The 21,731-nt window shown below is 45.1% G+C and overlaps 2 protein-coding genes across 5 annotated transcripts in view; one reads left to right on the top strand and one right to left on the bottom strand.

The window, feature by feature from the left end:
• Window positions 1–1,101: 1,101 nt before the first annotated feature.
• LOC139573998 (medium-chain acyl-CoA ligase ACSF2, mitochondrial-like) lies at window positions 1,102–8,172 on the top strand. The gene is made up of 7 exons (XM_071398488.1): window positions 1,102–1,223; window positions 4,155–4,350; window positions 5,104–5,232; window positions 5,330–5,383; window positions 5,522–5,568; window positions 5,831–5,902; window positions 6,995–8,172. The coding sequence occupies exons 1-7, from the start codon at window positions 1,102–1,104 to the stop codon at window positions 7,179–7,181; spliced, it is 807 nt and encodes a 268-aa protein (XP_071254589.1). The 3' UTR covers window positions 7,182–8,172.
• A 673-nt stretch (window positions 8,173–8,845) lies between these two features.
• Window positions 8,846–21,731, bottom strand: part of LOC139573394 (medium-chain acyl-CoA ligase ACSF2, mitochondrial-like) — a 30,320-nt gene continuing 17,434 nt past the window's right edge. Inside the window, exons 8-18 of one of the 4 annotated variants that reach the window (XM_071396909.1) lie at window positions 15,610–15,705; window positions 15,041–15,189; window positions 14,767–14,858; window positions 12,363–12,439; window positions 12,167–12,274; window positions 11,853–12,004; window positions 11,544–11,685; window positions 10,000–10,110; window positions 9,393–9,461; window positions 9,237–9,293; window positions 8,846–8,960 (exon numbers count right to left, since the gene is read on the bottom strand). In XM_071396909.1, coding sequence (XP_071253010.1) covers window positions 9,243–9,293; window positions 9,393–9,461; window positions 10,000–10,110; window positions 11,544–11,685; window positions 11,853–12,004; window positions 12,167–12,274; window positions 12,363–12,439; window positions 14,767–14,858; window positions 15,041–15,189; window positions 15,610–15,705 — 1,047 coding nt within the window. In that variant the 3' untranslated portion in view covers window positions 8,846–8,960; window positions 9,237–9,242. Of the gene's footprint in view, window positions 9,294–9,392; window positions 9,462–9,999; window positions 10,157–11,543; window positions 11,686–11,852; window positions 12,005–12,166; window positions 12,275–12,362; window positions 12,440–14,766; window positions 14,859–15,040; window positions 15,190–15,609; window positions 15,706–21,731 lie in introns of all 4 variants that reach the window. The other 3 variants (XR_011674617.1, XM_071396827.1, XM_071396989.1) reach the window with 3 other exon arrangements.

A 21,731-nucleotide genomic window follows, 5' to 3' on the forward strand; every position in this document is an offset into this window, starting at 1 on the left:
GAAGGGCCCTGTTCAGTCTTCAGTGAGGGGATACCATGAAGGTCCTTGTTCAGTCTTCGGTGACGGTCTACCATGAAGGGCCTTGTTCAGTCTTCGGTGATGGGCTACCATGAAGGGCCTTGTTCAGTCTTCGGTGATGGGCTACCATGAAGGGCCTTGTTCAGTCTTCGGTGACGGTCTACCATGAAGGGCCCTGTTCAGTCTTCAGTGACGGTCTACCATGAAGGGCCTTGTTCAGTCTTCGGTGAGAGGCTACCATGAAGGGCCCTGTTCAGTCTTCGGTGACGGTCTACCATGAAGGGCCCTGTTCAGTCTTCAGTGAGAGGCTACCATGAAGGGCCCTGTTCAGTCTTCGGTGACGGTCTACCATGAAGGGCCCTGTTCAGTCTTCAGTGAGAGGCTACCATGAAGGGCCCTGTTCAGTCTTCAGTGAGAGGATACCATGAAGGGCCCTGTTCAGTCTTCAGTGAAGGGCTAATATGGAGGGCCCTGGTCAGTCTTCGGTGACGGGATACCATGAAGGGCCTTGTTCAGTCTTCGGTGACGGGCTACCATGAAGGGCCTTGTTCAGTCTTCGATGACGGTCTACCATGAAGGGCCCTGTTCAGTCTTCAGTGAGCATTTTGGAAGCTTGAGGGTTGAAAGTAAATGAACTTATTATTTTCAGTTTTGCATCCTCTAACATGCACCAACACACATTTCCAAACACATCACAGTGTAAGCCAGAAAAATTTAGAAAAGTATATACTTTTTTTTTAAATCGCTAAATGAACATTTTGTGAACTGACTACCCTCTTTTTTTCACTAAACAACCCACCCTGACATACCAAGCTATAACCGCTGCCTCTACATGACTGTGGGCTATATAGCCTACAGCCCAGGTCATTACCTGTAACCTGTAAATACCCAATCAGCTATAACCGTTGCCTCTACATGACTGTGGGCTATATAGCCTACAGCCCAGGTCATTACCTGTAACCTGTAAATACCCAATCAGAGTTAAAGATATCACTACACACATTGGGATTCTCTCTCCTGAAGCCTTCGGTCAAAGGTCCCTCCAGTCTCCTCCTCTGTCCTGTCCTTCTGGTACCTCAGACCATGTCAACTCACCACCTCAGACAGCTCAGTGTGTTCTCTAGAAGGGCTGTGTTACAACCTCTACAGGTGGTCTCCTCACTACAGAAGACACCTGGGAACCCAACCTGGTTCTGGTGCTGTAGGTAGGTCAGCTCTCTTGACATTGTCATACACACTAGTCTCTTATCACAGCCTAGCGAATTTGGTGATGGGTGCAGAGATTATCCACAGAGTTAGACTAGTTGGATCATTTCTCTTTATTCACCCTTATTTGGCAAACCACATGTTTTTTCTTTGAATTGCCAACTGTAGAGTACAAACTAAAGGACCTGTATGTGACTGGACTTATTTAGACTGAGGGTATGTTTTTCACTGCTTCCTTTTGAGATTTCCTTTTCAGAAACATGTTTTTTTTTTACAAATCAAATATGTTTTTACTTGGATTGTCTAGCTCAGTTTCTGCTTTGTCTTGGCTGTAAGGAACAGGGTTCAGCGTGGTTGTCTTGGCACTGAACATGTTTGTTTTTTCACATATCCATTAAGTCCAGTTTCCCCTGTGAAAGACTTCACATGTCCTGTGACCTGATGGGAATAATATTGAGTGAGTGAGGTGGGCCATATTTGTTTTAATAGCGGCCTGCTGTTTATGTCGGCTCCCAACAGAACAGCCGAGAGAGGTCGACTATGAAACCACAGCCCACAGAACTCCACAGGAGGTCGGGTTAGGGTCCACAGGTGGTCGGGTTAGGGTCCACAGGAGGTCAGGTTAGGGTCCACAGGAGGTCAGGTTAGGGTCCACAGGAGGTCAGGTTAGGGTCCACAGGAGGTCGGGTTAGGGTCCACAGGAGGTCAGGTTAGGGTCCACAGGAGGTCAGGTTAGGGTCCACAGGAGGTCGGGTTAGGGTCCACAGGAGGTCAGGTTAGGGTCCACAGGAGGTCAGGTTAGGGTCCACAGGAGGTCAAGTTAGGGTCCACAGGAGGTCGGGTTAGGGTCCACAGGAGGTCAAGTTAGGGTCCACAGGAGGTCAAGTTAGGGTCCACAGGTGGTCGGGTTAGGGTCCACAGGAGGTCAAGTTAGGGTCTACAGGAGGTCAGGTTAGGGTCCACAGGAGGTCAGGTTAGGGTCAGGGATGCAGGGGTTTCCTTTCTGATGTTTGACTAACTCTAGTATTGTAGTGTCATGTCATGGATAATGTCCACCAACCCACCCCTGTCTGTTTCCACCCCCCTGTGTACCTCTCTCTGTATACACTGTCTTGTCATGGATAATGTCCACCAACCCACCGCTGTCTGTTTCCACCCCCCTGTGTACCTCTCTCTGTATACACTGTCTTGTCATGGATAATGTCCACCAACCCACCGCTGTCTGTTTCCACCCCCCTGTGTACCTCTCTCTGTATACACTGTCTTGTCATGGATAATGTCCACCAACCCACCGCTGTCTGTTTCCACCCCCCTGTGTACCTCTCTCTGTATACACTGTCTTGCTAAAGTCTTCATACCCCTTGGATTTCTTCACATTTGATTGTGTTACAAAGTGGAATTCAAATTGATATAACTGTATTCTTTTTGTCAACAATCTACTCAAAATACTCTAATGTTAAAGTGGAGGAAAACATGTTTTATCTTTTTAAGAGTAATAAAAATTACATGACTAAAATATAGTCATTGCAGAAGTATTCAGCCCCTTTGTCAAGGCAGGCATAAATTAGTTCGGGAGTAAAAGGTGGCTTAACAAATCACATAATAAGTTACATGGACTCTGTGTGAAATAATAGGGATTGACAAGACTTTTGATTGACTACCCCTTCCTCTGTCCCCCTTACACACAACATCTGGAAGGTTCCTCAATCAAGTATTACATTTCAAGCACAGATTCAACTACAAAGACCAGGGAGCTTTTTGAAAGCATTATAAAGAAGAGCAGGGATTGGTAGATGGTCAACAATAACAAATCAGACTTGGATATCTCTCTAAGCATGGTCAAGTTAATCATTATGCTGTGGATCATGTATTAAACACCCCAGACACATCAAAGCTACTGAACTGAGCTGCAGGACAGGAATGAAATCCAACGGGTATGAATACTATTTTGCAAGGCGTAGTATCTTTCCACGTTCATAATATATTTATAACCACGTCATATCACCTTTATAAGCAGTACACTTATGTGAGCTGTAGCTACAGCCATAGGACCTCAGTGATGCTGCTGGGCCTTTATAATGTCTTATAAAGGCTTATAATACGTTACGTCTGTCCCTCAACAGATCCCTCCATGTGGACAGTCCCCCCCTGGTCCCAGGTCTACTCTGTATACTGTTTACGTCTGTCCCTCAACAGATCCCTCCATCTGGACAGTCCCCCCCATGGTCCCAGGTCTACTCTGTGTACTGTTTACGTCTCTCCCTCAACAGATCCCTCCATGTGGACAGTCCCCCCCCTGGTCCCAGGTCTACTCTGTATACTGTTTACGTCTGTCCCTCAACAGATCCCTCCATGTGGACAGTCCCCCCCATGGTCCCAGGTCTACTCTGTGTACTGTTTACGTCTGTCCCTCAACAGATCCCTCCATGTGGACAGTCCCCCCCCTGGTCCCAGGTCTACTCTGTATACTGTTTACGTCTGTCCCTCAACAGATCCCTCCATCTGGACAGTCCCCCCCATGGTCCCAGGTCTACTCTGTGTACTGTTTACGTCTGTCCCTCAACAGGTCCCTCCATGTGGACAGTCCCCCCCTGGTCCCAGGTCTACTCTGTATACTGTTTGTCTGTCCCTCAACAGATCCCTCCATGTGGACAGTCCCCCCCTGGTCCCAGGTCTACTCTGTATACTGTTTACGTCTCTCCCTCAACAGGTCCCTCCATGTGGACAGTCCCCCCATGGTCCCAGGTCTACTCTGTATACTGTTTACGTCTCTCCCTCAACAGGTCCCTCCATGTGGACAGTCCCCCCCTGGTCCCAGGTCTACTCTGTATACTGTTTACGTCTGTCCCTCAACAGATCCCTCCATGTGGACAGTCCCCCCCCTGGTCCCAGGTCTACTCTGTATACTGTTTACGTCTGTCCCTCAACAGGTCCCTCCATGTGGACAGTCCCCCCCTGGTCCCAGGGCAGAGCGTCAGCTACGTCCATGGGGCCTCCTCAGTGTCCCTGCTGGGCCAGACGGTGGGTCAGAGTCTTCAGGCTGCAGCCGACCGCTGGCCCCACAGAGAGGCCCTGGTCTTCCTGCAGGATGGAGTCCGTAAGACCTTCTCTCAGTTTCAGGAGGACGTAGGTCTTTCATCCACCCTCTCTTCTAATCTATTTCATCATATCTAGAGACCATTACTGTCAGGCCATTAACTCTGTTCAAAGCACATTCCGCAGGCCTATCTGTCAGTGCATTTGATTGGTGGTTTACCAAATAGTAACATAACTATTATCTGTCAGTGCATTTGATTGGTGGTTTACCAAATAGTAACATAACTATTATGTGTCAGTGCATTTGATTGGTGGTTTACCAAATAGTAACATAACTATTATGTGTCAGTGCATTTGATTGGTGGTTTACCAAATAGTAACATAACTATTATCTGTCAGTGCATTTGATTGGTGATTTACCAAATAGTAACATAACTATTATGTGTCAGTGCATTTGATTGGTGGTTTACCAAATAGTAACATAACTATTATGTGTCAGTGCATTTGATTGGTGGTTTACCAAATAGTAACATAACTATTATCTGTCAGTGCATTTGATTGGTGATTTACCAAATAGTAATAGAAACACCCTGAGGCCTGCTAACTAGGTCATCCATGGTGAAACACCCTGAGGCCTGCTAACTAGGTCATCCATGGTGAAACACCCTGAGGCCTGCTAACTAGGTCATCCATGGTGAAACAACAGAAACATAAACAGCTTTGTAATAATATATTCCATTACATTTCGACACATACTCATAAACACAAAGTGTAGAATGCCTTTACATATAGGGATATCATCCTGTATATTACTACCTGGGTCATGGTCTCCCTCCTCCCCAGGTTGACCAGGCTGCTGCAGGTCTCCTGGCCCTGGGTCTGAAGAGAGGGGACAGACTAGGAGTCTGGGGGCCCAACACATACCACTGGATCCTGTTTCAGTTCGCCACAGCCAAGGCTGGCATCATACTGGTGAAGATGAGCTGTGATATTAGATTCTAAAATGAATATGTATTATCTGTTAGGATCTATTGTTCCTAATATTAAAGTATTGTTCTAATCTCTACAGGTGTCAATAAACCCAGCCTATCAGCTGAAGGAGCTGGAGTACACCCTGGGGAAGGTTTGTTCTGGTCCAGAACCGTGTTGTTTTACACTTCCTGGATTGACTGAATGAATAGCTGATCCTGACCCTGGTGCTGTCTGTGTCCCACCCAGTTTAAGACCCAGAGGTTCTGTCTGTCTCTGTCTGTCTCTGTAGGTGCAGTGTAAAGCAGTGGTGTGTCCCACCCAGTTTAAGACCCAGAGGTTCTGTCGGTCTCTGTAGGTGCAGTGTAAAGCTGTGGTGTGTCCCACCCAGTTTAAGACCCAGAGGTTCTCTCTGTCTCTGTAGGCGCAGTGTAAAGCAGTGGTGTGTCCCACCCAGTTTAAGACCCAGAGGTTCTGTCTGTCTCTGTAGGTGCAGTGTAAAGCTGTGGTGTGTCCCACCCAGTTTAAGACCCAGTGGTTCTGTCTGTCTCTGTAGGTGCAGTGTAAAGCAGTGGTGTGTCCCACCCAGTTTAAGACCGAGGTTCTGTGACACGCTGAGACAGATCTGCCCAGAGATGGACACAGCGGAGTCAGGGGTCTTTAGGAGCTCCAGGTATGTTAATATTGTACTACTGCATCATGACTGAGTCAGCATACAGGTATGTTAATACTGTACTACTGCATCATGACTGAGTCAGCAGACAGGTATGTTAATAATATTGTACTACTGCACCATGACTGAGTCAGCAGACAGGTATGTTAATACTGTACTACTGCATCATGACTGAGTCAGCAGACAGGTATGTTAATAATATTGTACTACTGCACCATGACTGAGTCAGCAGACAGGTATGTTAATACTGTACTACTGCATCATGACTGAGTCAGCAGACAGGTATGTTAATAATATTGTACTACTGCACCATGACTGAGTCAGCAGACAGGTATGTTAATACTGTACTACTGAATCATGACTGAGTCAGCAGACAGGTATGTTAATAATATTGTACTACTGCACCATGACTGAGTCAGCAGACAGGTATGTTAATAATATTTTACTACTGCACCATGACTGAGTCAACATACAGGTATGTTAATATTTTACTACTGCACCATGACTGAATCAACAGACATATTGTATTACTGCACCATGAAGTAAACAAGTACCTAGCAGGATAGCTAACGTCATAGATATAGAACCCTGAACATATATGTGGTCTGTGACTAACATATTTATAGCCATAGTAGAGATCCGATTAAATTAGTAGAAGGGCTATGTCATAAACCCTCAAAGTTCCTGAATGGAATAATAATGGCAGCCATTTTGGTCAGCGACAAATCCAAACCAGCCTAATTGGAAGGAATGGAAGTAGAGGCATAGGTGTTGCACTTCCTGCTTTTACTGATGCAGGAACATAAGGCATGTGATACTGTATATCAGAATTATTGGCTAATGTGAAACACAGTAGAAGGGCTACACAGGAACTATGCTGGATTGACTCTGAATAAGAAATATTACCACCGGAGGATGTCTATTTACCTGTAACTGTAAATGGAACCTCATTATCTGTGTATGGTGGTGGTGACAGACAGGGACAGTAGAGGACCTAATGAAGGCTGTTACTGTAATGTACCTTTTGTTGTGTTACTGTAATAACTGTCATTGTGTTACTGTAATATTAACCGACTGTGTTCCTCCTGCCAGACTACCAGACCTGTGTATGGTGATTGTAACAGACAGCAGACAGACAGGGACTGTACATGTAGAGGATGTGATGCAGGCTGGAAGCAGACAGCACCACCAGGAGCTGCAGGACCTGCAGACCAAACTGTCCTTCGACGACCCCATCAACATAGTTCACATCCGTGGGTATCCTGTTGAAAAGAAGTAGACGAATACTTTACGCCTGATTTCCTGGACACAGATTAAGCCAAGTCTTGGACAAAGAAGCACTTTTCATAGTGATCTCCATTGGACTAGGCTTAATCTGTGTCTGGGAAATCAGCCCTTACACATCCCCACACACACACAAGGTAATGGAAGAACAGGATCAGCTGCAGTGCAGCGCCCCCTGGAGCAGTAATACTGTACTGCACAGCTCACATATCAATACATTATTATCAACACAGTGTGTCATTACCCTCACCTACACACAAAACACATATCAATACATTATTATCAACACAGTGTGTCATTACCCTCACCTACACACAAAACACAACATATCAATACATTATTATCAACACAGTGTGTCATTACCCTCACCTACACACAAAACACATATCAATACATTATTCTCAACACAGTGTGTCATTACCCTCACCTACACACAAAACACATATCAATACATTATTCTCAACACAGTGTGTCATTACCCTCACCTACACACAAAACACATATCAATACATTATTCTCAACACAGTGTGTCATTACCCTCACCTACACACAAAACAGAGATTTGAAGATGAAACAATGTTAATGTTTGTTTAAAATGTTGTTGGTTGTGAATTGGAATACTGAGTTTAAGCCAGTAGGGGCTGTAACTAGAAATGCAACCATTTCAACCATTTTACTGAGTTACAGTTCATAGAAGGAAATCAGTCAATTTAAATGTGCAGGGGCACAGCCATGGGTGGGCCTGGAGGGCATAAGCCCAACCAATCAGAGTTTGGAGGACGTTCCGTTTTGACCTCACACATGGATAATACACCATCTGTAATGTCCTTCTGGCGGAGAAAGCCACGGTATCCTGACATTCACCGCTTGACCTAGGCTTAATCTGTGTCCAGGAAACTGGCCTTAAACTGGCCCACCTCTTCCAGAATTCTACAACTATCATTTGGAGCGCTTGCTTATCCCATGGTCTATGATGTGTCACGAACCGGCTCGAAGTTCGTAACAAAAGGGAGACAACGAATAACAAAATATATTTATTAAATAAAGTAAACTGAATACAATTTTCAGTAGTGTGAGTGTTTTGCATGCATAAATGTGGGGTGTTGAAAGGTGCCAAAGCAAACAACCAAAAGGCCACAACAAAATCTATAAAGGTGTCTGCATGGAGTCTCCTCTGTGAATGGGGAAGTGGTGTATTTATCCTGGGACACACCCGGGCCCAGGTGTGTCCCATGTCGCTGACGACTCTCCCGGCTCCGCCCACCGGCATCCTAATAAGGAAAACGAGAGCAAAGAGAAGGAATACGGCAGACGGAGTGGGGGGGTCATCACAGATGTCACCCACCTTTACCACGTCAGCCTGTTGCTGTGTCCCCATATATACAGGTTTGGAACTAAGCATTGGAACTCTGCCTAACAACACATTTGTACATACCAACGTTTGTCATTATTACAGTTCTATTTATTTCAGATGTCTTTATGGCATGTTTAAAATGAAGAACCTGAGTTTTACTATTGTACATCAGTCCAAGATCACATATCATGATGTACAATTGGTTGTCCAGTCTGTTCGATAAAACAAAAATAAAGATATTGAAAAATAAGTACTGAAAGAGTTTGGTGCACATCACTCATGAACTGTAACATAAGAGCTTAGACTTTATTTTTGTTCTTGGTTTTATTGAAATACAGCAATATATTGCTGTAACAGACACAGACCCTTTGCAACCAATCTCTCTCCAGCTGGAACCAACACAGTCTGTCTAGGACCCTCTGTCCATCACAGACCGTTTGTAACCTCTCTCTCTCCAGCTGGGACCAACACAGTCTGTCTAGGACCCTGTGTCCATCACAGACCGTTTGTAACCAATCTCTCTCCAGCTGGGACCAACACAGTCTGTCTAGGACCCTGTGTCCATCACAGACCGTTTGTAACCAATCTCTCTCCAGCTGGAACCAACACAGTCTGTCTAGGACCCTCTGTCCATCACAGACCGTTTGTAACCAATCTCTCTCCAGCTGGAACCAACACAGTCTGTCTAGGACCCTGTGTCCATCACAGACCCAGTTTCTTCTCCATCTCCTCCCTCAGTTTGATCTTCTGGATCTAGGAAAGGAGAAGCACAGAGGTGATCACCACATTAGTCTATGCTGGTATTAATATCATTAACCTGATTTGTTTAATGCTGTCATGAAGCCATCCTACCTTTCCAGAGGCAGTCAGTGGATAGCTGTCCACAAACACCACATAGTGGGGGATCTTGAAGTGAGAAATCTGGAACAAGTTCAAAGAGTTACTCTTCTCGTTCACATAAGACTAGTTAAAACGACTTCAACTCAGTGGGATGACCTACAGACTAGTTAAAACGACTTCAACTCAGTGTGATAACCACCTAGTTAAAACGACCTCAACTCAGTGGGATAACCACCTAGTTAAAACGACCTCAACTAAGTGGGATAACCACCTAGTTAAAACGACCTCAACTCAGTGGGATAACCATCTGGTTAAAACGACCTCAACTCAGTGGGATATCCATCTGGTTAAAACGACCTCAACTCAGTGGGATAAATATCTGGTTAAAACGACCTCAACTCAGTGGGACAACCATCTGGTTAAAACGACCTCAACTCAGTGTGATAACCATCTGGTTAAAACGACCTCAACTCAGTGGGATAAATATCTGGTTAAAACGACCTCAACTCAGTGGGATAAATATCTGGTTAAAACGACCTCAACTCAGTGTGATAACTATCTTGTGTCTTGCAGGAGCCCCGTGTTCAAACCCCAGGTGACCTGTTCCTTTCTGTCTCACCTGTCCCTTGCAGAAGTCTCTGATCTCCTCTCTGCTACAGTCCTGTCCCTCCTTCAGTCTGATACAGGCACACAGCTGTTCCCCCAACCTCTCATCTCTCACGCCTATCACCTGGGGAGAAAGAGAGGTGGACAGGACAGGTAGAGATAATAAACACCTGGGGAGAAAGAGAGGACAGGTAGAGATAATAAACACCTGGGGAGAAAGAGAGGACAGGTAGAGATAATAAACACCTGGGGAGAAAGAGAGGACAGGTAGAGATAATAAACACCTGGGGAGAAAGAGAGGACAGGTAGAGATAATAAACACCTGGGGAGAAAGAGAGGACAGGTAGAGATAATAAACACCTGGGCCTCCTGTACGTTGGGATGGGTGTGGTTCTCACCTGGGCCTCCTGTACTTTTGGATGGGTGTGGTTCTCACCTGGGCCTCCTGTACTTTTGGATGGGTGTGGTTCTCACCTGGGCCTCCTGTACTTTTGGATGGGTGTGGTTCTCACCTGGGCCTCCTGTACTTTTGGATGGGTGTGGTTCTCACCTGGGCCTCCTGTACTTTTGGATGGGTGTGGTTCTCACCTGGGCCTCCTGTACTTTTGGATGGGTGTGGTTCTCACCTGGGCCTCCTGTACTTTGGGATGGGTGTGGTTCTCACCTGGGCCTCCTGTACTTTTGGATGGGTGTGGTTCTCACCTGGGCCTCCTGTACTTTGGGATGGGTGTGGTTCTCACCTGGGCCTCCTGTACTAGTGGGATGGGTGTGGTTCTCACCTGGGCCTCCTGTACTAGTGGGATGGGTGTGGTTCTCACCTGGGCCTCCTGTACTAGTGGGATGGGTGTGGTTCTCACCTGGGCCTCCTGTACTAGTGGGATGGGTGTGGTTCTCACCTGGGCCTCCTGTACTAGTGGGATGGGTGTGGTTCTCACCTGGGCCTCCTGTACTAGTGGGATGGGTGTGGTTCTCACCTGGGCCTCCTGTACTAGTGGGATGGGTGTGGTTCTCACCTGGGCCTCCTGTACTAGTGGGATGGGTGTGGTTCTCACCTGGGCCTCCTGTACTAGTGGGATGGGTGTGGTTCTCACCTGGGCCTCCTGTACTAGTGGGATGGGTGTGGTTCTCACCTGGGCCTCCTGTACTAGTGGGATGGGTGTGGTTCTCACCTGGGCCTCCTGTACTAGTGGGATGGGTGTGGTTCTCACCTGGGCCTCCTGTACTAGTGGGATGGGTGTGGTTCTCACCTGGGCCTCCTGTACTAGTGGGATGGGTGTGGTTCTCACCTGGGCCTCCTGTACTTTGGGATGGGTGTGGTTCTCACCTGGGCCTCCTGTACTAGTGGGATGGGTGTGGTTCTCACCTGGGCCTCCTGTACTAGTGGGATGGGTGTGGTTCTCACCTGGGCCTCCTGTACTAGTGGGATGGGTGTGGTTCTCACCTGGGCCTCCTGTACTAGTGGGATGGGTGTGGTTCTCACCTGGGCCTCCTGTACTAGTGGGATGGGTGTGGTTCTCACCTGGGCCTCCTGTACTTTGGGATGGGTGTGGTTCTCACCTGGGCCTCCTGTACTTTGGGATGGTTGTGAAGGAACTGCTCTATCTCAGCAGGGTAGATGTTCTCTCCTCCACGTATGATCATGTCCTTTATACGTCCCACTATACGGCAGTACCCAAACCTGTCCAGACTGGCTATGTCACTGCGGAGAGACATTCACAGTTGATGTTCACTCTAACTTTTCATCTGTTGTCATCCCTGTCTGGGGTCTCTGTCTGGGGTCCCTGTCTGGGGCCCGGTCTGGGGTCTGGGGTCCCTGTCTGAGGTCTGGGGTCCCCGCCTGGGGTCTCTGAATCTCTAATTTCTTACCCGGTCCTGTACCAGCGGTCTTTGGTGATAGCCTCACTGGTCTTGTCTGGGTCATCCCAGTACCCCAGCATAACAGAGTAAGCTCTGATCAGCAGCTCTCCTGGATCCCCCAGAGGAACCACCTCTCCAGAGGACACATCCACCACCTTCGCCTGGCCAAAATAACACAGGTATGGTTTCATATGTGTTTTAAAGAAGGAGAAATATAAACATACAGCATGTTGATGAATTAGGACCCTGACATTAGACACATGACCATCTCTTCTCTGTCTCTCTCCTCTCACACACGTCTGGTATCAGTTAAGGATTGATACCTCAGTGTGGTTCAGGATACATCCTACTGTCTCTGTCTTCAGTTCCTCGTTGTCTCGCGGGAAACCAAGGAATGTTACAGGGCTGTTCTCTGTGGTCCCATAGCCTATCTGATGTTAACAAGGGAACATTATGTTATCCCATACAGATTATAAAGTGTATTATACACTCAGAGAGAAATAGATGGGAAGAACTTACTATCATATCATTGACATTCATATCAGTTTTGAGTTTCCTCATGACTTCAGAAGGACAAAGAGACCCACTCATAAACCCTGGAACACAACAACAGAAATCACAACCACCATCCTACCAGGGCACAAATACTATACTACTGCTTTATACAGCATATTAAATCAACCACCATCCTTCCTGGGCACAAATACTATTACTGTATTACTAATACACTATATTACTATTAAAGGGGCAATCTGCAGTTGAAAAATAAAACAAATTGACACCTCGCCACTCTTTTGGTAAAAGAGAGAGAAAAATGCTTTCTTTCAAAATGCAGTTGCAGGAAAAACATGGTTTTGAAAACATGTTGTTAGTTGAAGAGGGGAAGGGTCTCAGCTTTCTGGGGGTATGATCACTATTTCTCAACTCTCAATATTGAGCGATAGGCACTGTTTTAAAAAAACGACATGTCTGCAGAGAGCGTGAGGTACACGTTGGCGCGAGTCCTAGGAGACTTAACACTGGAATGTTTTTAGGGCATTCAATTTACTGCCATGAATCAACTACACGGCTAAACATCAGCAATATTCACAGTTAGCGATCTAGCTAATGTGTTTTGAGATTTCATTTAGTGGTGAATTAGTCCCTAATGAATTAGCCTATTAGCTAGTGCACACAAACATGTAGGTCAATGGATCTCTACTGAGCAAAACATCTGACATTTCCAGAGCCCTAGTTTGACAATAAAATAAAAATATAGCAACAATAAGCTAATTGACGCTTCGCTAAGCCTCACCCCAGAATTTTGGGCAACCAATCGCAGCGTTCCAATGCTTGCTACTGTGATTCCTGAAATGCAGAGCCCTTGAGGATTTTTCTAAATTATTATTTTGTTACATTGTTTGCTAACTCAGCTGGTTAGCTAGCTCTCAGTCTCATTGACCACCAAACATTGCTAATGCTAGCTAGTTAGCTAGCCACTTAATATAACTTGTTTTCTCTAAATGTATGTAAGCTAGCTAAGTTAGCCATATTATGAAGACAACTCATATCTGCTGTCGACATCAGGATACGATTTGAGAACACTAGTTATCTCCAAAAGTGGTTGGTAGCTTTGACTGCATGCTGACAGTGAATTCAGAGTCATTCAGTGGCTAGCCACACGACAAACATCATTTGACCAGGTTCCTGTGAAGCATGTATAATGACAGTCCATCACAACATATCAGAGAGCTTCCTAATTAGTAAGGGTCATCTGTGTTTAATTTAATTGTGTATTATTTTGAAATCATTGTCAGAGGATTTTGCCAGTGGTTGAATTGTGAATTGGGCTTCTCTGGAAAATGTTGTCCGAGGTTGCAACAGTACTTAGCAAATGGTTTAAGTTGTAGATGAAAATTACCTGAATCATGCAGTACTGCTTGGACATGTTTGATGATAAAAGGTTATTCTTTAATCATACCATCTCCGTAAACCACAGTGAATGACTTTATAACACGATTTAAAAAAAATTATATTGAGTGACAAGATATTGGTGCAACCAAATCATGAACTGGTGCCACCAATTGAAAACCACAGCGCCACCAGAGACACCGACTGAAAACCACAGCGCCACCAGAGACCACGACTGAAAACCACAGCGCCACCAGAGACACCGACTGAAAACCACAGCGCCACCAGAGACCACGACTGAAAACCACAGCGCCACCAGAGACCCCGACTGAAAACCACAGCGCCACCAGAGACCACGACTGAAAACCACAGCGCCACCAGAGACCCCCACTGAAAACCACAGCGACACCAGAGACCCCCACTGAAAACCACAGCGCCACCAGAGACCCCCACTGAAAACCACAGCGCCACCAGAGACCACGACTGAAAACCACAGCGCCACCAGAGACCCCCACTGAAAACCACAGCGCCACCAGAGACCCCCACTGAAAACCACAGCGCCACCAGAGACCCCCACTGAAAACCACAGCGCCACCAGAGACCCCCACTGAAAACCACAGCGGCACCCCCACTGAACACGATAGCGGCACCAGAGACACCGACTGAACACGATAGCGGCACCAGAGACACCGACTGAAAATGATAGCGGCACCAGAGACACCTACTGAAAATGATAGTCAAGAGCCTCAAAACATGGTTAAAACAGGGCTCCAGACTAACGTTTACAAACATTGGAGTAAAACAGACTTGTATTTTTGGTTATGGTGGGGTACGACAGCTGAACTAAGCTGGCATTTGTATGTTATATTCTTCAAGAATCAATGGGTACATGAATTTAAAAGTCCAAAAAATGGATGTATCAGATTGCCCCTTTAAGCTTAAACTTAAACCATAACAATTACGTTTATTTGTATTTATTTCCAGCCAGCCAACAAACAACATTCTACACAAACATAAACTTCAAATCTCTCACCAGATTCAACTGATGACAGGTCATACTTGTGTAGGTCAGGCTGTCCAAGCATGTCAATGTACATGGTAGGAGTTCCGTAGAGGAAATTACACCTGAACCAGAGAACATATGAAGAGGTATTTAGTGTTCTACAGAGGTTCATTTTGAATGTGCTCAGTGGCAGCCATTTATATTATTCTTATTACAACAGACTGACATGAAATATCTCTATTGTAAGTCTCCAGGATGTGGAAGTCACTTAAGAGGTTCCTAAACTTTTTTACTACCCCCCCACCTTTCATTCTGGATGGCCTCCAGGTTGGCACGACTGTTGTACCCAGCAGAGGGGAAGACCAGGGTGATGCCATGCAGTGCCAAACACATCGCTCCTAACACTGAGCCCATGCAGTGGTACAGGGGTACAGGAACACACGCTCTTATAGGCTGAGGGGGAAGCAAAAAGAGCAGAGGTTACATGAGAAAGAGAAAAGTAGAGAGAAAGAGAGAGAGAGAGAGCCACAGAGAGAGAGAGAGCCACAGAGAGAGAGAGAACCACAGAGAGAGAGCCACAGAGACAGAGAGAGAGAGAGAGCCACAGAGAGAGAGAGAGCCACAGAGAGAGAGAGAGCCACAGAGAGAGAGAGAACCACAGAGAGAGAGCCACAGAGACAGAGAGAGAGAGAGAGAGAGAGCCACAGAGAGAGAGAGAGAGAGCCACAGAGAGAGAGAGAGAGAGAGAGCCACAGAGAGAGAGAGCCACAGAGAGAGAGAGCCACAGAGAGAGAGAGAGCCAAAGAGAGAGAGAGAGACACAGCGAGAGCGACAGAGAGAGACAGATAATAATAGTCGTATGTCTCCACTGACCCTCCAGTTGAATCCCAGACGTAGACCCACCAAATAGGCGTTGTTGACAATGTTGTGGTGGGAGAGGGTGGCACCTTTAGGGCTTCCTGTTGTTCCCTACAGACCAGTAGACATCAGACTAATACTGTTGTTCCCTACAGACCAGTAGACATCAGACTAATACTGTTGTTCCCTACAGACCAGTAGACATCAGACTAATACTGTTGTTCCCTACAGACCAGTAGACATCAGACTAATACTGTTGTTCCCTACAGACCAGTAGACATCAGACTAATACTGTTGTTCTCTACAGACCAGTAGACATCAGACTAATACTGTTGTTCCCTACAGACCAGTAGACATCAGACTAATACTGTTGTTCTCTACAGACCAGTAGACATCAGACTAATACTGTTGTTCCCTACAGACCAGTAGACATCAGACTAATACTGTTGTTCCCTACAGACCAGTAGACATCAGACTAATACTGTTGTTCCCTACAGACCAGTAGACATCAGACTAATACTGTTGTTCCCTACAGACCAGTAGACATCAGACTAATACTGTTGTTCTCTACAGACCAGTAGACATCAGACTAATACTGTTGTTCCCTACAGACCAGTAGACATCAGACTAATACTGTTGTTCTCTACAGACCAGTAGACATCAGACTAATACTGTTGTTCCCTACAGACCAGTAGACAGACTAATACTGTTGTTCTCTACAGACCAGTAGACATCAGACTAATACTGTTGTTCCCTACAGACCAGTAGACATCAGACTAATACTGTTGTTCCCTACAGACCAGTAGACATCAGACTAATACTGTTGTTCCCTACAGACCAGTAGACATCAGACTAATACTGTTGTTCCCTACAGACCAGTAGACATCAGACTAATACTGTTGTTCCCTACAGACCAGTAGACATCAGACTAATACTGTTGTTCCCTACAGACCAGTAGACATCAGAGAGACTAACACTGTTGTTCCCTACAGACCAGTAGACATCAGAGAGACTAATACTGTTGTTCTCTACAGACCAGTAGACATCAGACTAATACTGTTGTTCCCTACAGACCAGTACAGACTAATACTGTTGTTCCCTACAGACCAGTAGACATCAGACTAATACTGTTGTTCTCTACAGACCAGTAGACATCAGACTAATACTGTTGTTCCCTACAGACCAGTAGACATCAGACAGACTAATACTGTTGTTCCCTACAGACCAGTAGACATCAGACTAATACTGTTGTCCTCTACAGACCAGTAGACATCAGACTAATACTGTTGTTCCCTACAGACCAGTAGACATCAGACTAATACTGTTGTTCCCTACAGACCAGTAGACATCAGACTAATACTGTTGTTCCCTACAGACCAGTAGACATCAGACTAATACTGTTGTTCCCTACAGACCAGTAGACATCAGACTAATACTGTTGTTCTCTACAGACCAGTAGACATCAGACTAATACTGTTGTTCCCTACAGAACAGTAGACATCAGACTAATACTGTTGTTCTCTACAGACCAGTAGACATCAGACTAATACTGTTGTTCCCTACAGACCAGTAGACATCAGACAGACTAATACTGTTGTTCCCTACAGACCAGTAGACATCAGACTAATACTGTTGTTCCCTACAGACCAGTAGACATCAGACAGACTAATACTGTTGTTCCCTACAGACCAGTAGACATCAGACTAATACTGTTGTTCCCTACAGACCAGTAGACATCAGAGAGACTAATACTGTTGTTCTCTACAGACCAGTAGACATCAGAGAGACTAATACTGTTGTTCCCTACAGACCAGTAGACATCAGAGAGACTAATACTGTTGTTCCCTACAGACCAGTAGACATCAGAGAGACTAATACTGTTGTTCCCTACAGACCAGTAGACATCAGAGAGACTAATACTGTTGTTCCCTACAGACCAGTAGACATCAGAGAGACGAATACTGTTGTCCCCTACAGACCAGTAGACATCAGAGAGACTAATACTGTTGTTCTCTACAGACCAGTAGACATCAGAGAGACTAATACTGTTGTTCCCTACAGACCAGTAGACATCAGAGAGACTAATACTGTTGTTCCCTACAGACCAGTAGACATCAGACAGACCAATACTGTTGTTCCCTACAGACCAGTAGACATCAGAGAGACCAATACTGTTGTTCCCTACAGACCAGTAGACAGACTAATACTGTTGTTCCCTACAGACCAGTAGACATCAGAGACTAATACTGTTGTTCCCTACAGACCAGTAGACATCAGAGAGACTAATACTGTTGTTCTCTACAGACCAGTAGACATCAGAGAGACTAATACTGTTGTTCTCTACAGACCAGTAGACATCAGAGAGACTAATACTGTTGTTCTCTACAGACCAGTAGACATCAGAGAGACTAATACTGTTGTTCTCTACAGACCAGTAGACATCAGAGAGACTAATACTGTTGTTCCCTACAGACCAGTAGACATCAGACAGACCAATACTGTTGTTCCCTACAGACCAGTAGACAGACTAATACTGTTGTTCCCTACAGACCAGTAGACATCAGAGAGACTAATACTGTTGTTCTCTACAGACCAGTAGACATCAGACTAATACTGTTGTTCTCTACAGACCAGTAGACATCAGAGAGACTAATACTGTTGTTCCCTACAGACCAGTAGACATCAGAGAGACTAATACTGTTGTTCCCTACAGACCAGTAGACATCAGAGAGACTAATACTGTTGTTCCCTACAGACCAGTAGACATCAGACAGACCAATACTGTTGTTCCCTACAGACCAGTAGACATCAGAGAGACCAATACTGTTGTTCCCTACAGACCAGTAGACAGACTAATACTGTTGTTCCCTACAGACCAGTAGACATCAGAGAGACTAATACTGTTGTTCCCTACAGACCAGTAGACATCAGAGAGACTAATACTGTTGTTCTCTACAGACCAGTAGACATCAGAGAGACTAATACTGTTGTTCTCTACAGACCAGTAGACATCAGAGAGACTAATACTGTTGTTCCCTACAGACCAGTAGACATCAGACAGACCAATACTGTTGTTCCCTACAGACCAGTAGACAGACTAATACTGTTGTTCCCTACAGACCAGTAGACATCAGAGAGACTAATACTGTTGTTCTCTACAGACCAGTAGACATCAGACTAATACTGTTGTTCTCTACAGACCAGTAGACATCAGAGAGACTAATACTGTTGTTCTCTACAGACCAGTAGACATCAGAGAGACTAATACTGTTGTTCCCTACAGACCAGTAGACATCAGACTAATACTGTTGTTCCCTACAGACCAGTAGACATCAGAGAGACTAATACTGTTGTTCTCTACAGACCAGTAGACATCAGAGAGACTAATACTGTTGTTCCCTACAGACCAGTAGACATCAGAGAGACTAATACTGTTGTTCCCTACAGACCAGTAGACATCAGAGAGACTAATACTGTTGTTCTCTACAGACCAGTAGACATCAGACAGACTAATACTGTTGTCCCCTACAGACCAGTAGACATCAGAGAGACTAATACTGTTGTTCTCTACAGACCAGTAGACATCAGAGAGACTAATACTGTTGTTCCCTACAGACCAGTAGACATCAGAGAGACTAATACTGTTGTTCCCTACAGACCAGTAGACATCAGAGAGACTAATACTGTTGTTCCCTACAGACCAGTAGACATCAGACAGACCAATACTGTTGTTCCCTACAGACCAGTAGACATCAGAGAGACCAATACTGTTGTTCCCTACAGACCAGTAGACAGACTAATACTGTTGTTCCCTACAGACCAGTAGACATCAGAGAGACTAATACTGTTGTTCCCTACAGACCAGTAGACATCAGAGAGACTAATACTGTTGTTCTCTACAGACCAGTAGACAGAGAGACTAATACTGTTGTTCCCTACAGACCAGTAGACATCAGAGAGACTAATACTGTTGTTCTCTACAGACCAGTAGACATCAGACTAATACTGTTGTTCCCTACAGACCAGTAGACATCAGAGAGACTAATACTGTTGTTCCCTACAGACCAGTAGACATCAGAGAGACTAATACTGTTGTTCCCTACAGACCAGTAGACATCAGAGAGACTAATACTGTTGTTCCCTACAGACCAGTAGACATCAGACTAATACTGTTGTTCCCTACAGACCAGTAGACATCAGAGAGACTAATACTGTTGTTCTCTACAGACCAGTAGACATCAGAGAGACTAATACTGTTGTTCTCTACAGACCAGTAGACATCAGAGAGACTAATACTGTTGTTCCCTACAGACCAGTAGACATCAGACTAATACTGTTGTTCCCTACAGACCAGTAGACATCAGAGAGACTAATACTGTTGTTCTCTACAGACCAGTAGACATCAGAGAGACTAATACTGTTGTTCTCTACAGACCAGTAGACATCAGAGAGACTAATACTGTTGTTCCCTACAGACCAGTAGACATCAGACTAATACTGTTGTTCCCTACAGACCAGTAGACATCAGAGAGACTAATACTGTTGTTCTCTACAGACCAGTAGACATCAGAGAGACTAATACTGTTGTTCCCTACAGACCAGTAGACATCAGAGAGACTAATACTGTTGTTCCCTACAGACCAGTAGACATCAGAGAGACTAATACTGTTGTTCTCTACAGACCAGTAGACATCAGACAGACTAATACTGTTGTCCCCTACAGACCAGTAGACATCAGAGAGACTAATACTGTTGTTCTCTACAGACCAGTAGACATCAGAGAGACTAATACTGTTGTTCCCTACAGACCAGTAGACATCAGAGAGACTAATACTGTTGTTCCCTACAGACCAGTAGACATCAGAGAGACTAATACTGTTGTTCCCTACAGACCAGTAGACATCAGACAGACCAATACTGTTGTTCCCTACAGACCAGTAGACATCAGAGAGACCAATACTGTTGTTCCCTACAGACCAGTAGACAGACTAATACTGTTGTTCCCTACAGACCAGTAGACATCAGAGAGACTAATACTGTTGTTCCCTACAGACCAGTAGACATCAGAGAGACTAATACTGTTGTTCTCTACAGACCAGTAGACAGAGAGACTAATACTGTTGTTCCCTACAGACCAGTAGACATCAGAGAGACTAATACTGTTGTTCTCTACAGACCAGTAGACATCAGACTAATACTGTTGTTCCCTACAGACCAGTAGACATCAGAGAGACTAATACTGTTGTTCCCTACAGACCAGTAGACATCAGAGAGACTAATACTGTTGTTCCCTACAGACCAGTAGACATCAGAGAGACTAATACTGTTGTTCCCTACAGACCAGTAGACATCAGACTAATACTGTTGTTCCCTACAGACCAGTAGACATCAGAGAGACTAATACTGTTGTTCTCTACAGACCAGTAGACATCAGAGAGACTAATACTGTTGTTCTCTACAGACCAGTAGACATCAGAGAGACTAATACTGTTGTTCCCTACAGACCAGTAGACATCAGACTAATACTGTTGTTCCCTACAGACCAGTAGACATCAGAGAGACTAATACTGTTGTTCCCTACAGACCAGTAGACACCAGAGAGACTAATACTGTTGTTCCCTACAGAACAGTAGACATCAGACTAATACTGTTGTTCCCTACAGACCAGTAGACATCAGAGAGACTAATACTGTTGTTCCCTACAGACCAGTAGACATCAGACAGACTAATACTGTTGTTCCCTACAGACCAGTAGACATCAGAGAGACTAATACTGTTGTTCCCAACAGACCAGTAGACACCAGAGAGACTAATACTGTTGTTCCCTACAGAACAGTAGACATCAGACTAATACTGTTGTTCCCTACAGACCAGTAGACATCAGAGACTAATACTGTTGTTCCCTACAGACCAGTAGACATCAGACTAATACTGTTGTTCCCTACAGACCAGTAGACATCAGACTAATACTGTTGTTCCCTACAGACCAGTAGACATCAGACTAATAATGTTGTTCCCTACAGACCAGTAGACATCAGACTAATAATGTTGTTCCCTACAGACCAGTAGACATCAGACAGACTAATACTGTTGTTCTCTACAGACCAGTAGACATCAGAGAGACTAATACTGTTGTT

This window comes from Salvelinus alpinus, chromosome 1 (assembly GCF_045679555.1).
Source record: "Salvelinus alpinus chromosome 1, SLU_Salpinus.1, whole genome shotgun sequence".
In the NCBI taxonomy this organism is placed as follows: Eukaryota; Metazoa; Chordata; class Actinopteri; order Salmoniformes; family Salmonidae; genus Salvelinus; species Salvelinus alpinus.